Source organism: Taurulus bubalis, assembly GCF_910589615.1.
Source record: "Taurulus bubalis genome assembly, chromosome: 5".
In the NCBI taxonomy this organism is placed as follows: domain Eukaryota; kingdom Metazoa; phylum Chordata; class Actinopteri; order Perciformes; family Cottidae; genus Taurulus; species Taurulus bubalis.
In genome coordinates, this window is record NC_136593.1 from 4,694,127 (window position 1) to 4,710,455 (window position 16,329).

Consider the following 16,329-nt stretch of genomic DNA (forward strand, 5'->3'; position numbering starts at 1 on the left):
GAAATTAAAATATCTCTCCCTGCTCTGAACTTGTATTGTTTGATATAAATATGCAGCTACGTAGCACTCTATATATGGCAGGATGTGTGGTGTCTTTTAATTAAAAGAAGTAATTTCATTCAGTATTTTTTATATCTGCCATTCATAACATTTCATCTATTTTTCCTCGTGCAGTATTGGTCTCCCATACAGATGACAGAACCGTGCCCTTGGATTTTTTCCCCCACACTTGACGTTCCTCCCGCCTCCGTCTCAGCTGAAGCGTTGTGATTGGCTCTTCTGTTATGACAGTTTCCGCTCGACGTGCAAATCCGCCACTCTGATTGGTTGAAACCTCCTGACCTACGTAGAGTCCCCGCCTTCTCTCCGGCAGAGGACAGGTTGAACATGGCGGCCTCCGTAAGATGCTTTCTCCGCTCAGGAAAGGTAGGACATTATTCTTTAACTATTACTCGTACGTTTTTGATTGTCATTTGTGAGTAATGGCGTCTCTCTGCTTTCTCTACAGAATGCCGTGTCGTCTCTGGGGCTGCGCGGGATTCACAAGAGTTCTGCGGCCTCTGCGCAGGTCAGTGCTAGCAGCTAGCACGCTACAGCTAACACTCTTGCTGTTGGTTTTATTTTGGTTTTAGTGGCAACGTTCAAATGATTGTTGTTAATGTCAGTGGTTACATAGTCAGACAAGGCTTCACCTCTTCCAGCTTTAAGCTTCAGGGTTCCTCCTGTTTGGTCACTGAGCAAAAATGTGACATCATCAAATTATCTTTCTGTCCTTGTCCTTTAAATCAACAACGATTTAAAGCTGTATTATCTTAAATACTTATTGGAATAATTAATGACTCTGTTAATCTCACTATTAGTGAGATTGATAGATTTAAAGGTGGTTCAGTTTGTGTTGCAGCTGTCTTTGAATTCTGATTGAAGGTTGTAGTTTGTGATGTTTTCTTTTTTTCCAATGTCAGACATAATGAAAAAATAATAATAACAACATTCCTCACGTCAATAATTAAGTGATGAATAGGTCGATACTGACAGTGCTTTGTTTTGTCTGTGCAGCAGTCCAAACGCCATCTTTAATATAAAAGTAATGTTATAAAAAAACTGCACAAAAGACAAGTATTGCTGTAAAGCATACACTGTGTCCAACTAAAAGTAAAACTACTGTCATTGTAGCTTAATTTGCATTTTTCTGTAGCATCGTTTTTATCCTGTAAATAATCAGTGCATAGACTTCACTAACGGGATGGTTTTATTATTTAAAAGACACGAGGATGGTGTCCTCAGGGTGACGATGGAGAGTCTGTACTCACTGCTGTTGTGTTTTTGTTCTCAGATGATGGTCCGTGATGCCTTGAACCAGGCGCTGGACGAGGAGATGGAGAGGGACGAGCGGGTGTTCCTGTTGGGTGAGGAGGTGGCCCAGTACGACGGAGCCTACAAGGTGAGTGGCGGCCAGAAGACAACGTTGATCTGCGCTATTAACTTGGGGAAGACGATAAGTCCAGTGGGCCAAGAAACACGTAATACAGTAATAATACTCTCTGTGTTTGCGTGCAGGTGAGCCGGGGTCTGTGGAAGAAGTACGGAGACAAACGCATCATGGACACTCCGATCACAGAGGTGAGACTCTTGAACCTTCACAGCTCAGTTTTTAGCTTTGTGCAACACTCCTTCAGAGGAGCAGCCGGTTAACACCTCTCTCTCTCTCTCTCTCTCTCTCTCTCTCTCTCCCTCCCTTTCTGTGGTGCAGATGGGCTTCACCGGCATCGCAGTTGGAGCCGCCATGGTGAGTTTCTTTTCGTCCCTGTTGAAACGCACATGAATCCCGAACAGCACAGGAGCATTATCACTCCGGCTAAAGATGCCACCTGCTCGTCAGATCGTTGTCTGATCTGTCGCACGCGCCCAAACAACGATGGCAGAGCCTTCGGCAGCAATTTGGGGATTCAATATCTTGCATGAGGAGCCGGGGGGTCAAACTTTCACTTTGATTGATTCTTTGAACCACAAAACTGAGGTGTCTGTGTTTTTTAACCTCCAGCAGCAACTAATAGTCAACTTTGTCCCCTGCAGGCTGGCCTGAGACCCATCTGCGAGTTCATGACTTTTAACTTCTCCATGCAAGCCATCGACCAGGTCATCAACTCTGCCGCAAAGACCTACTACATGTCGGCCGGCCGGCAGTCGGTGCCCATCGTCTTCAGAGGACCCAACGGAGCGTCAGCGGGCGTCGGCGCACAGCACTCGCAGTGCTTCGCTGCGTGGTGCGTTCACTGACACCTGACCACTGCTACTGTAATCACTGTAGTCACTTTGCTCCTAATAGTGTGTGCAAAGTTGTTTATTACAGCTTTATTACAACTTATTTTTGTAGTTTTGATAGTTGTATCAGCAATAATACAAGTTAACAGCTGATGTTGAGAAAGGAAAAAGAACACAATCAGTCAAACGATCGAATAGACAAAACGGTGAAAGTAAGTCCCAAAAAATGTGATATCCTTCAAAGGTGGGAGTGACATTAGTGCCGGTGTCATTGTCAGTGTGGTTGTTTTTGTTTCTGTCTGCAGGTACGCTCACTGTCCAGGTCTGAAGGTCCTGAGTCCCTGGAGCGCAGAAGACGCCAAAGGTCTCCTGAAAGCAGCCATCAGAGACGACAACCCCGGTAAGAGGCAAACGACGAGAAGGCTGGCGACTAATCGGTCGTCTTGTTCGGTCTCATTGCTCATCATCTATCAGTCTGATAGATGATGAGCAATGAGCTGTATTCCTGGGCTTTTAGGATGCATTTACCCTCCAGGGCCTTTCACACAGAACCAGACAACAGCACCACTGCGACAGTCTGGCCAGTTACCCAAGATGCATCAAGTGTAAATGGAGTTTTCACTGACTGTGTGTGTGTGTGTGTGTGTGTGTGTGTGTGTGTGTGTGTTGCAGTGGTGTTCCTGGAGAACGAGCTGATGTACGGCGTTCCCTTCGAGATGTCAGAGGAGTCACAGTCCAAAGACTTCATGATTCCCATCGGCAAGGCCAAGGTCGAGAGACAAGGTGACGCATCACACGGCGGTTTAAACGAAGAAGTTCGTTTAGTCTGCGCTCGGTTGCTTAGCTGCAGAAAATACTACAGAGGAAGAACGGAGTGGAACTATTTCTGAAAGTAACACATGAGTACACAGCGAGTATGAAGTTAAACATATTTAAGCGTTTATTTATATGTTGAACTACTCCTTTTAACTTGGTTAAATCGCAACAGATCACACCATTGTAACAGTGTTATAGACAATAGGTTGTAAAATAAAACATGATCTTTAGGGGGGAGACGGGAGGTTCAGTAAAACGAGACCTGGATGTCAGATCTGTCTGTCGCTGTTGTGTTGCTGAACTTGTCTTCTTCTCGTTTACGTTTCCTCCTCCTCCTCTTTGTGTTTCAGGGACTCACGTTTCGTTGGTCACTCACTCTCGGTACGTCAGTTTCTGCCTGGATGCCGCCGCCGTCCTCGCCAAGGAGGGGATCGAGTGTGAGGTAGAGGAAGGAGCGCAGCTGTTGTCATCTGACACGGACGACCTGCGCTCAGCCGCCTGCTAACTACTTCCCGTGTGTGTGTGTGTGTGTCAGGTGATCAACCTGCGGACCATCCGCCCCCTGGATGTGGAGTGCATTGAGACCAGCGTGATGAAGACCAACCACCTGGTGACGGTGGAGGGCGGCTGGCCTCAGTTCGGTGTTGGAGCTGAGATCTGCGCCCGGATCATGGAAGGTAACGGCCGCTTTAACCCACATTAAAGCTCCTTTCTCACTCTGAGTATGTGAAGGATGAGGTCGCTGCTGGAAAACTGCTGTGAGTTGAAAAGTTGTAAGGACATAAAGGAACAAGACTTCCTCTCTGATGCTTTTTAAGCCTTTAAAAACAGACCGTTTACATCGATCAAAAAAACAATTTCAACACCGTAATCAATTTAATATTGTTCAATGACTTTCATAACCTTCTAAGCAGAGGCTGTTCAGATTTTAGGGATGTGAAGCATCTGTAAATGACCTCACAATAAGCAAAAATATCAACGTCAACACCAGCGGACCGTTTTCCTTTGCAGAGTTAAAAGGGTTCAAACTGACGTTGCTGGGCGAGCAGATAGCCGAGTGTTTGGCTTGAATGTGATCAAAGCCGTGAACAGCTGTGCATAAATAGTCTAAAAATCAAAGGCTGGTGTGTGAGATCTGTGTCCCGCCGCCTTCAGATGAAGTGATGAATTGTTTCATAGATTAAAGCAGCTGGAGGAGCTGCCCGTTTTAATTTATGGATCCATGCAGACGGCTCTGCCGACGTCTTTTACCCGCAGTGAAATGAATTGCTTTGGTGCAGATTAAAACACGTCTACTGATCGGCGAGTCTTTACTTTAAAATGTGTTCATTTATGCTTTTAAGTATTATTGTTTTATTCCCGCACATTTGCTTCCAAGTATTGAGTTTGTGCGATTTAAAAATGTTGACGTCGCCAGAAACTGCCGCCGTTCTCCGCGTTCCTTCCTCTCCTCACCAAAATACCACAAATTTCAAGGCCAGTCGTCATCGCCAGCAAATCTCCTCCGATTGGTCACGTCAGCTGTCAGAATTTTTTCTTGCCCTGTGATTGGACAGTTTAATAATAATAATAATACATTTAATTGATATAGTGCTTCTCGTGGTACTCAAAGACACTTGAAAAAACATTTAAAAATCATTATATAAGCTCTACAATAAAAGCAGATGAATAAGGACATGGAGCACAATGAAAGCAGCGCTGAAGAGGTGGGTTTTGATTTGTGTTTTGAATATGGGAAGGTCCGGTGCTCTTGGAGAAATCTGGAGGTTTTTATGGTGTAAACTAAAATCCATTTAACATTTAAATGCCCCAATGTTCCGGTGGGGCATGAACATTTAAGATGTTCATGCCCCACCGCCCCTGGTTTAACCTCCTGTGTGTGTTTTCAGGTCCTGCCTTCAACTTCCTGGACGCTCCGGCCACCAGGGTGACGGGCGTCGACATCCCCATGCCGTACGCCAAGATCCTGGAGGACAACAGCATGCCGCAGATCAAAGACATCATCTTCTCTGTCAAGAGGACCCTCAACGTCTGAAGCGTCGAGACGAAGCCCTCCTGAATCCTCTCTGTCTCGCTCACGCAGACGGTGGAAAGGCATCGTCTGGTAAAACATTTGATCCGTGTGTAAATACAGCCGAACGGTTCCTTTAAGAAACAAAACTAAAAACTAAACTCCAGTCGTCATGTTTTTCGCCAGATGTTGGTCAATGAAGCGCACAGATGTTTATCTGCACCCAGAGCGGCGGACGCACAGGGTCCAGTCAGGCCGTTGCCTCGGTTACAAGCTTGGCTGGACTCTGTGTGTGTCGCTCTGGCTGCTCTCTTTCCACTTCCTCCCCTTCAAAATAAAAGTTGCTCTATCCTGTAGGCTTTTCTGTTTATCTGGGGAGGTTTTGCAACAACAAAACTGCGGCGTTTGTTCCTGCGTGATCTCAAATTTAGACTCGCAGACTGATTCAAATGTTTTTAACTCCTAGTAGTTTTGTTGTTAATAAACTCCCATATATTTCCAACCACCAAAACACATTACACTCAGTCTATTAACTCCTCGTATGAGTCGGTCTGTCTCTAAAAGGCAGCAGTGAAGAATGAACCAGCCCGAGTGCTGGAGGATTGGGGTCGGGAATATTTATTGTAGCTGCAGCAGCTCTGCTGTTTTTGTTGCTGTAAATTACTGTTACAGAAATAAAAACCTTTCACTCCTTCACGCTGCTTCATTCTTTCAGGAGTCCGTCCGGTTTACTTCCTGGTCTTTGTCGACGAAGGCCTCTGATTGGCTGGTTTGTAGGTGGCTCTACAGGTGTTCTCGTGATGAAAAACTCGGTTTAAAATTCTGTTTTGCACCCAAACAAAGATGTCACCCTCCCAAAATGATCTATGAAGATGAAAACTGGATAAGTATGCAGAATGGCCCAGTTCACAATAAATATATAGAAAAAGTATATTACCCTTTTTAAGAGGCTGTATGTTTTAAGTATGTATAAAGTTCAAAGTTTGAACAAAGTATAAAATATCAAAATATATTGAATATGCTCAAAAGTTGCTGCAAAACAACTCAAATACACAAAATAGACGTTGAACCTTAATTTACAATACAATCTTTTTATGAAGACTAACATATATATTTGATATATTCATCATATAAGATAATTAGTGACATGCATACATCACTAGTGCTGGGAAGCTTAACCTAAAATAAATATATCATTATTTATTCGTCGATTTATATTTTGTAATCTGCAGATTAACCAGCACCGAATTCTGTCAATTAAATAAAGTAAAAAGTACTAACTTTGCATATAAAATGATATAAAGTAGCATTAAATACTTTTAATTCTCCATTCAGGTAAATAAATAAAAATAACATTGTTACTAATGACATCAGGGACTTTCTGCATATTGCTTCTCACCCCCTATGCGTTTCAGTTTTGGCAACGTTTCTTCACGTGCCTCCCTGCGTTTTAATCAAGCAGCTGTCACAATCAACCATAAAGCTCAACTCTTTCATGTGTGTATTGAGCGTGGCGTTAAATACTCTAAACAAGTCAGATCAAAGACAATGTGGTAAGTTAATAGAGGAGAAAACAAGTCAGGGCTTAACCAATGTTTGCTTTGCTGATGATACGATAAAGTAACGCTTGTGTCCTCTGGCAAAATGCATGAATCAGGAGTAAAATGAAAGCAGTTTGAGCCACGTTGCTTTAAATGGTGAACGCCATTCTGAACTGGAACATGTTTATTTAAAAAATATTCAAACATGGCGGTCCAAACAAAATCCCAAACATTGGCTGTCGATGAGGAGGAGGAGGAGGGCGGGGCATCAGACCAAATCAGGACTGTAGCGTTCCCTTTGGGTACCACATCCCCGCGTGGCTGATGCAGCACTCCTGCAACAACAGACGACAAGTTAGATCAGTGATTCAAATAAAAGCTCCTGAAAAAGATGGTGCATGTTCAGTCTCATCTCTTCTCACATGGAGCAGCCGGTCAACGACCGCCTTCGGGACGTCTCCGAACTCCTGAGACAGTTTGACCTGGACCACGTTCCCCCTGATGCGGTGGTTCTTGTTGAACAGTTCATACAGCGCCCGACGATGCTGCGGGAGGAAAACAAGAACACAGAACTAATTTCAGGTGACAGTTTGGCATTTCGGGAAATACGCTATTATGCCGCGAGTTAGATAAGAAAATCTATAAATCTCAGGCAACTGGGAAGACTGGAAATGGGAGGGAGGAAACACCTTGTCTGAATATAACAAAATCCATCTAACAGCACCTCAAAAGCTAACTTGTGCTTGAACAGAGGTGTTTATACTCTATGCGCTGCATTATTCTCCAAAGCGCCTGAGGGCGTACAAACAACACGGTGTGTGAAGAATCAAAAAGACAACAAGTGGAACCCAGAGATATGCTCACAGACCGTAGGTGTAACTGGCAAAAAGACAGAAACCATCCTCCACAATGCCGAGGAGGGATTGTAATTTTCCGTAAACTCGTATCTCTAGACTACTTTATTGCCGTTGTAGTCAAGCACTAGATGCACTAGAAAGAAACGAAAAGGTTGAATATCATGTAAACAATTTGGTTTGGTTGGGGAGGCGGCACCGGGGGAGGCGGCACCGGGGGAGGCGGCACCGGGGTACCCGTTGGCCGAACCGTTGGGGATAGAGGAGGTGTCCATCGGCTCGTCTTCGGGTTCCTCTTTGACCTGGACGCTGCTTCCTGCCCGCCTGGCGTCCAGGTTCTTCTGTAGCGACGCCTGCCTCCCTTGAGCGCGCTCCTGAGCCACCTTCAGACGCTGCTCCCCGCTGACATGTACAGGCTCTGGAAAACAACACGCAGACACATCAGCTCAATTCTGCCGAACGCTTCATTTTCAATGTGTTAACAGCTGACTGCGAGAAACACAGCTCGGTACACACCAGGCTGCGGGGAATTCTTTGGCTTGAAGTCATCTTTGGAGAAGTTGAAGACCTTTTCCAACCTTAAAGGAAATAGATACAGCGTTTAACAACACTTCCATGACTGACAACATCAATCAACACCCTGATTCATCAGTTTAAAAAAAACAGAAGAAATATTCCTCCTGCGTCTTTAGAGTGGGACTTGCTTGCTCTGAATGCCGAGCCACAGCATTTGCTGCCTGTGGGCAATATCTGGGTGTTTCTTAATGAATTCTACATCAGTAGTCAGCAGGAACTCCCAGCCCCGGTTGACTCGAGGAACGGCCACATGCTCCAGGAACTCCTTCACATCTTCTGGAGGAAGCTGGCAGAAGACGGGAGGAAGACGTCGTTAGTTCTTTTTACCTGAATGAACGGACTCTGAAATCAGTGCAGTCTACTTCCACAAACAACTTCCTTGCACTCAGTAGAGTAATCTACCATGAAAGCGCCCTCTGGGTGGTGGTGCCTCAGACAATTTTGAGTTTTTCACTGCTAAGATAGTTGAATTACACAAAAGGGTTGCAAACTAAAACATGTTGGTTATAAAAATGTACCCTCCTTTTAAATACCTCCATGTTTTGCACAACAATGCATCTGTTGGGCCATCTTGCGATCTCATTACATTAAGCAGGAACAATCAGCCATTTGGGGAATATGGTCTTACTTTGATAATGGCTGCGATCTCCTTCCTCATCACAGAGCGCTCCAGAGTGAACCTCCACATCTACAAAAGAAACAACCGAGTCACTGACTTTGAAACCACACTAAACACATTCTCATGGCACGGCCCTTTTATTGGTTTAACTTTGGGTGAACAGTATCAGCAGCTCACCACAAAGTCTCGGCCACGACAGAGAACTTCAGCAGGGACGCCACTGTGAGGACTGCAGGTGTTTTTAGGATACAGAACATCACTGCAGAAAAAAAAAACCACAGAGACGTTAATCTGCTGCCAGGTGTGGGAGTTTAATGTGAAAAATATATAACCGTTAAGAACACACACACTCTCGTTGTAGGCTGCCGAGTTCTGTCAAACATTAAACACCTTTAATCTGTTTAAATTCTTTGAGTGACATTTTCTCTCACCTCTTGACGACCCAGTTGCCCTGAACCAGCAGCGACACCTGCTGGATGCAGCGCAGCGCTGCAGCGGAGTCTGTGCCAGAGGCGAGCAGGTCCATCAGGTTAGCGAACGGCATCACCTTCACTAAAGACGAGACATGGGCAAGGAAATATGAAATATTACTGCCAGAGGGAGGACAACCCGACTGAACGTTGATTTTAGGGTGTAAATAGGATGCATTGCATGTTTGTGAGAAATGTACAGAGCAAAAAACATCTGAAAACTAGCTGCTGAGGAAAGTCTGCACCCGTTTGAATGCGTTCAATAATTCTTTACAGAGTTTTAAGTTATTTAAAATGCTTAACATTGATATTAAGGCTTTATCGCCCCCGTCTGGCTTAAAGAAAGACTGCATGAGAAACCTTTAAACGTAATAAACAGATGTCCTACTATCTGACTGATGTGTAAATGGACTGCATTTACTACCTTACCAGACAAATAACTTTACAATTTTCCTCTCATTCACCTATTCTCACACACATATTCATAAATACACTGATCGTGGCAGAGCAGCCGTGCGCAAGGCATCGGGAGCAACTTTGCAACCACCAAGCCTGTGATTAAAGGACGACCTGCTCTGCTTCCTGGCTCTGTTTTTGTCTGAATGTGCTACGTTTGGTCTTAAACGCGTTGGCCTACCATTCTTCATCAGCGTCTTGACTTGCTCTCCCAGTGGCAGAGTGCGGAGTTGAGCCATGGAGAGAACATTACTGGGACCAACTGGTTTCACACTAGCAAACACAGAAAGAGAGGAACATATCAATGAAGCATCTCCGAGTCATCCTCTTTAAATCTCAGACTGGTTAGTAGGAGGAGGAACACTTACATTTTTTCCTCTTCAAGAGGCGGCATCAGCATTGCCAGGTACTCCCTGCACACACAAAAAGCGAGCATGTAAAAAGGGAACCATCAGGAATTATTATACTTAAGGACAGAATAATTGAACCAATAGTCTGGAATCCTGCCAGAAGATATATCAAAATCAATACAAGCCAAACCCAGGGAACGAGTTGTCACCATTATCAGACATCAAATCCATATGTGTGATATTTGCAATCAGACCAAACAAGTATTTTGGTGGCAGAAAATACTCATAGATGCAACATAAAGTAACAAAGGAAAGTCTGGCCAATTAAAAAAGGGAGTGACTATGGACAACCAGGGAAGATAGCACTGGCTTGAGATGTCACAGGAGCGAGCTCGACACTCTTGGCAAAATAACGAAGCTAGCAGTTAACGGAGGTTCATCATCTTAAACTGCACTGCAACTTTTATTCTATTTTTTGCTTTTTGATAGTTTTTTATGTTTAAAAATGAATGTTTTTAAATCTTGTTTTCTTCTGCATTATGTTTTGATGCTTTTAATGGTTTCATGTGAAGCACTTTGAATCGCTTGGTTGAAATATGCTCTACAAATGAACTTGCCTTGCCTAATGTGTTCAAGCTCTATTCAGTAAAAATGAGAATTAGGTGATGGTAAGTTATAAAGTCAACATGATGTGTTCAGATGTAATCTTGTAAAATAGAGTTTTGGGCGAAAAACCTGAATAAAATACAGTTGTGTTTCACAGTAATATAAAAAAAATATTAAAAGAGTGAATCATCAGCTGTTTAAGTTCCTAACACTAGCTCCAAGAGTTTATCGTCTTGTTTTTAAATCATGGAATCGTAAATCATGGCTTGTATCTGATATCGCGGCATCCCCATCGCAAAGTAAAACATAATCTACACTTGAAGTCACAGTCATGAGATTCAAATGTCACTTGTTGATGCTCACTTAGGAGTTTTGACCAGCTCAGAGTTCTCGGTGGAGTCTCCCGACTGGCAGAACAGGTACTGCCTTTCATGCTCCGAGCGCCCATCCTAAAAGGTAAATAACACGACGAAAGCTCTGTCACGTTTGCCCACAAACCCAAATCTAACGGTCAAAGTATTCTGTCGAGGTAGCCTGATGATGAGTGCTCCCCTACCTTGACACCGTGGTAGCGCAGGTGAACCCAGGGCTCCTCCGCCTGCTTCTTCTGGAGGAAGTCGTACGACTGGATCCTCCTCTGCCGCGCCTGCTCCGACTCGGGTCGAGAAAACCTCACCTGCAGTGGAAACATGTAGAGTTTATGTATATATATTTTAGAAGTGATGGGTTCAGTCTGTGTGTGTGTGTGTGTGTGTGTGTGTGTGTGTGTGTGTGTGTGTGTGTGTGTGTGTCTTCACCGTGATGGCCTTGACGTCCTCCTCAGCTTCATTCTGGGAGGAATCCCCACCTGCAAACAAAAGACTCTGGTCACACAACAGTTGCGTTTTAAGGCATTTTTACAAGTTAGCAAAAGCATCATGGGTATTTTTTTTCCCCCCTCTTTAAAAATAGAACAGAATTCTACATAATAACAAAACTTGGAACTATATTTCATGAAGTATTTGTGCGGAAACCCAAAACGTGAGCTCTGCTGAAGGAGCTCTGGGTTGCAACAATATTTGTTCTGAATAGTTTGATTAATTTTCTCCACAAAAGCTGATCAAATGACACAAAACATGCACGACTAATTCTCTATGCGCCGCTAAAATGGCTTCACCAGAAGAATGATATGAAATAAAGAAGGTTATATAAAACAAAGAAGGGTAGCAAGTAGGAGTGGGAATCACCAGAGGTCCCACGATTCGATTTTATCACGATATTTGGGTCCCGATTCCATACTATCACGATTCCTCGATATATTGAGTATTGCGATTTTATTCCCTTTTTTTCACCGCAAATTGTCGCCAAAGGAAAACTTTGTCAACATATTGTATCTAAGAAGTTACAGTCTGAATTGTCGCGTCATTCGAGCGCACGCGCCAGAGAGGGGGCGGGGCTTATCTCTGTGGTTTATCTCCGTGCAAAGAGTTTCCATTTCTGCCATCCACCATGAAAATAACTACTATTTCTGCTTGATACTTGTTGTGGAAATCCCAAAGAGGTCGGAGCATCAAACGCCGCCGTGTCTGGGTTCATAATATTACTTCTCCAGGAACTGCGTCGGGATGACGGTGTTACGGATTAACAGGCAGCCGTGTTAACTGGTGACTTTCGGCGGGAAGTCACCAGTTAACACGGCCGCCTGTTGATCCGTAACACCGGCCACTTCCAGCGCTACGAGAGCACCAGCAGCCAGTTTGATTCATGCTTGAGTTAACGTCTTTGACCAGCGCCGTGTCCTGTGCGCCGTGCAGCAGCTGTGCAGCAGCGCCGCTACGAGTGACAGGAAGTCCAGACGTTTGATTTACAAGCGGATGCCGCATTTCTCATTTCTTTCTCCGATGCCTCCCATAATTGATTACATTAAAAAAAGATTGATATTTGGCTTCCGTGTATCGATACACTATCGCCACGCAAACTATCGCGATACTATGCTGAATCGATTTTTCCCCCCCACCCCTAGTAGCAAGTATTGTGGCATTGTTGCTTTAATAAAAAAAATTGAAATTGATGCAACACTGAATTCTGTCATTTGGTCATTCGTTCATCTTGAATATTATAATGAAAGACAACAGTCCACCGAAAGAGTAAAAATACAAACAAATCTTTCCTCTTGTTCTCCGTTATTTAAAAATTAAATTAAAAAAAACAATCTACTCTGTCTCAATTATTTAATTTTGAAAAACTGGCACACCTTCATTGGCCGCCTCCCTCTCTCTGCTTTTGGTGTCAGCCTTGTCCAGGTAAGAGAAGCTCGGTCTCATCTGGAGGATTCCCGTCAGAGGTGTGATGTGAAGCTCACCTGTGACACAAATATTAAAACAATCACAAACCCAAATACTATGACTAGTGCTCAATTGTGGATCATAGGGAATTTGGTTGTCTTCCACGTGAACACAGAGAAGTTTACACAGATATTAAACAAAGACTGTGAACATATTAGTATTTACAAGAAGCAGCGACGAGGTAAAGACAAACCAAAACACAAGTGCGGTGCTAAAGTGGACTACTGAATCGATTCAAACCTTTACGAAACACAGCAGCAGCATATCTGGTGGTGTTGGTGGTGGCCTGGCTGGAGGTGAAGGACTGCTTATCCATCATTTTCCTGGAGAAAAAAAAAGAGAGAGAGGAACGCTCAGACCTAACGGGTTAATTATTCTGCTCTTTTGCAAAGAAAAGTCAGCCAAAACTCATCAAGTGCTACAGAAATAGTTTGAGTTTTTGGAAAGTAAACTATTTGCATTCTTGCCTAAAGTTGGATGAGAAGATCAACAACACACTCACGCCTGTACAGTAAACAGGAAGCTACAGCCAACAGCTGATCATAGCTTAGCATTAACAATGGAAACAGCTAGCCTAGCTCTGTCCAACAGAAACAAAATCTCCCAAATTAACACATTATATTCCGCGTTTTTAGTCGGAGGGCAAAGTAGCGCACAAATCAGAATTTGCCGTTTTAGGAGGGGTTAGGTGCTGAACTAGTTCCTGGTTCTGAAAAGCTGTGGTGACTTTGGAAAGCTGCTGTTCCCTGCCAAGAATTTAGCGCATTCAATTGGGACGTACTACGTCGTCATAACACTGCACCTTGAACTTTGAGCATCCGCTACGCAGAGGATTGTGGGTCAGAATGGCCAGAAAAACATGCTGAAAAGTACTGAAAATAATGCACCGTGATGCTGTGGGACATCCTGATATTTATGTATTGCTGCTTTGACTTACTATGTATGGGGACATACTTCATTTTATATTGTACCGCTCAGATAGTTCCCCTTGTTTCCTGTCTTTATGCTATGCTAAGCTAAGCGTTTCCTGGGCTGCGGCTTCCTACTTGACGTACAAACATGAGATTGGCACCCAGCGTCTCATCTAGCTGTTTGCGAGTTTAAGGCGAATGTTTCCCAAAAGGTTGAAGCTGTACTTCACAACACTAGAGGTGAGTCCCAGCTTGCTCACACTGACATATTAGACAGCAACATGCAGACAGGCTACAGATGAAGTTTGACAGGAGACTCACGCTGAATAGGTGTTGGTTTTGTCATAAGTCGTGCCGTCCACATTCAGAGCGATCTGCTCTCCTTTACTGCGACAGTAGTTTGGACTCATTGCGTCGATGGCCATTTCCAACTCCACCTATTGAGTGGGACAAAAGATATATTACAAACACGTTCTACACTGATGGATGATTTAAAAAAAGAGCCCTTTTTTAAAACCTTTTGCTGCTTGGGTTTGATCTTCGCTGTCAAGTGGTTGACATCGTCATAGGTCATAGTGGATGGTCGGACAGGGTACTAGTCAGGAAAAATAAAATCCATTAGAGATTAGAGACTCATGATACTTTGAACATGTTGAAAAGAGTTGAGATAACTTATAGAAACAAAGAGTACTCATCAGCATTAAAGGCAACAAAGGAAAGTATTACCTGGAAAAGATACAGCTTGTCTGCCAGGCTTTTGGCAAGATACACATCGATCTAAACAGACAGGGAGACATTAATCAAAGTTATTTGAGGAGCTGATGAGTCGTCTCAGTTAAGCCTCTTCTACAATGTGTGCGTTTGTATGTATGCGCGTGCGTGTGACTGGTTAGCTGGTGGTGTTTTGATGAGTCATCTCCACAAAAGAGATCTTGATTTCATTGAGATTATCTAAAAAGTGTATAAATAGATGTTCTTATGACATTCATTCATTCATTCATTCAGTTTGCAGCACCACAGTCCCCCTGGGTTTACGTTACACAACACAGGAATGATCCCAGTTCAGTGAGGCGTGCCAATTTCAAATGATGGAAAAGAAGAGGTATGATTGGGAACCAGGGTTAATAGAAACCCTGAAACGAGGAATCAGAGTCAGGAGAGAACAAGTCAGATCAGTGCAAAGCCATTTATAAGCCACAGCCAATGTATTAAACTGTGTAAATGTATGTTCTGTATTTAATAGTTAACACTTTGGACTATTCAATTCCATCGCGTCGCAGGAGGACTGAGCATGTACACAGCAAAAAACACAGCAGCCGAAGTGAAACGTTAAGGTTTACACACATCAGTTCCCTGGCAGAACCGATACACAAAAAGATTATAAAATGTAAAAAAAATCCAAGATTAATAAAATAAAACCGCACAACCAAAACAATAAATAAAATGGACAAGTTGTACTTAAATATTGTGACAGGCCTTATAGTCAGCAAATCACCGGACAGTGTTTTAGGGTCTGTCTGTCTATGCCAGGGGTATTCACCTCAAATTTAGCGAGGTCCAGTTAGAGAGAATGTCCTCATGCAAAGGTCTGGAACATCACAATAATGTTCAATTTACGTTTTATGATTTTGTGCCATATGTATTGAAGTAGCCAACAGTTGTATTAGCGTCTGTATGTAGTCAACAACTGACTGTCAAATGGATTAAAGAAAGTTCAATTGAATAACATCTAAACAATATGTATCATTACAGATTTGCTCCGACCTCAGGGTTCTATGCTGCGACCTCAGGGTTCCTGACCTCAGGGTTCTATTCTCTGACCTCAAGGTTCTATGCTAAAAAGAGAAATGTGTGTACAGGTACTTTATCTGTGGTTATTAAACCACTTGTGTCATTGTTGGGCAGTTAATTAATGTGTTAGGAAAATATCTCTAGTCCAGTCGGATACTGGCCTGCAGACATACCTCCTCTATAATGGGGTCATCGCCATCCCCGCTGGCCATATTGATGTGGAGGGGAGAGGAGATGAAACAGGAGCAGCAGATCTCAGAGATCCAACCTGGAAACAAAGACACACTTAGTTACTGGAGTTGATTCTAAGCTACACATCACTGTTGCCAAGTGGCTACACCCAAGCTGGTTATATATAAAAAAATAATAAAAAAAAGATGGCAGGTAGTTAGTTGGTTCAGTAAGGAGAATGTGATTCAGCATATCCAGGTTAAATCAGGATATAATCAGGATTTATTGCGGTTTTGTTCCAAGGTTGTCAGTCTTCAGGAGATTTTCTTTTAAATACAGTCTTTTTTCCCCACTTAACTTAAGAAAGTTAACAATGAAAACCCCAAAGTTAGCCCACAGCCAGACATGACAGACTGTCAAGTGATGCTGTGATTGACACAAACCAGTAAATCTCACATGATGCAAGACAATGCAATCAACATTAAACCACTGATCTTCGTGCAAACACTGTGTGACAAAGGTCACACGTAGCTAACACGTAATAAACAATGTCAACTTATAATAACACTCA

The 16,329-nt window shown here is 43.3% G+C and overlaps 2 protein-coding genes across 2 annotated transcripts; one reads left to right on the forward strand and one right to left on the reverse strand.

Annotated features, from left to right (window-relative positions):
• Positions 1–378: 378 nt before the first annotated feature.
• pdhb (pyruvate dehydrogenase E1 subunit beta) lies at positions 379–5,785 on the forward strand. Its single transcript, XM_079217744.1, has 11 exons — positions 379–426; positions 509–568; positions 1,334–1,441; positions 1,558–1,620; positions 1,751–1,786; positions 2,074–2,264; positions 2,568–2,662; positions 2,935–3,045; positions 3,429–3,520; positions 3,614–3,755; positions 4,968–5,785. Exons 1-11 carry the CDS (start codon positions 388–390, stop codon positions 5,111–5,113), a joined length of 1,083 nt encoding a protein of 360 aa, XP_079073870.1. The 5' UTR covers positions 379–387; the 3' UTR covers positions 5,114–5,785.
• A 1,123-nt stretch (positions 5,786–6,908) lies between these two features.
• On the reverse strand, positions 6,909–15,799 carry LOC306736595 (DNA-directed RNA polymerase III subunit RPC5-like; the record flags this gene model as incomplete). Its single annotated transcript, XM_079218248.1, has 20 exons — positions 6,909–6,965; positions 7,053–7,175; positions 7,394–7,422; positions 7,684–7,902; positions 8,001–8,052; positions 8,185–8,346; positions 8,689–8,748; positions 8,857–8,938; positions 9,111–9,231; positions 9,787–9,878; positions 9,974–10,018; positions 10,925–11,010; positions 11,118–11,237; positions 11,359–11,408; positions 12,795–12,902; positions 13,126–13,208; positions 14,118–14,233; positions 14,314–14,391; positions 14,523–14,573; positions 15,761–15,799. The coding sequence occupies 20 exons, from the start codon at positions 15,797–15,799 to the stop codon at positions 6,909–6,911; spliced, it is 1,773 nt and encodes a 590-aa protein (XP_079074374.1).
• Between the last annotated feature and the right edge of the window lie 530 nt (positions 15,800–16,329).

What these genes read in the sequence shown, in the direction of transcription:
- pdhb (XM_079217744.1), top strand. Translation starts at nt 388, where the DNA reads ATGGCGGCCTCCGTAAGATGCTTTCTCCGCTCAGGAAAG. An exon ending in GCTTTCTCCGCTCAGGAAAG is followed by an intron (nt 427 to 508) that starts GTAGGACATTAT and finishes CTTTCTCTACAG; the next exon opens with AATGCCGTGTCGTCTCTGGG. An exon ending in TGGACACTCCGATCACAGAG is followed by an intron (nt 1,621 to 1,750) that starts GTGAGACTCTTG and finishes TCTGTGGTGCAG; the next exon opens with ATGGGCTTCACCGGCATCGC.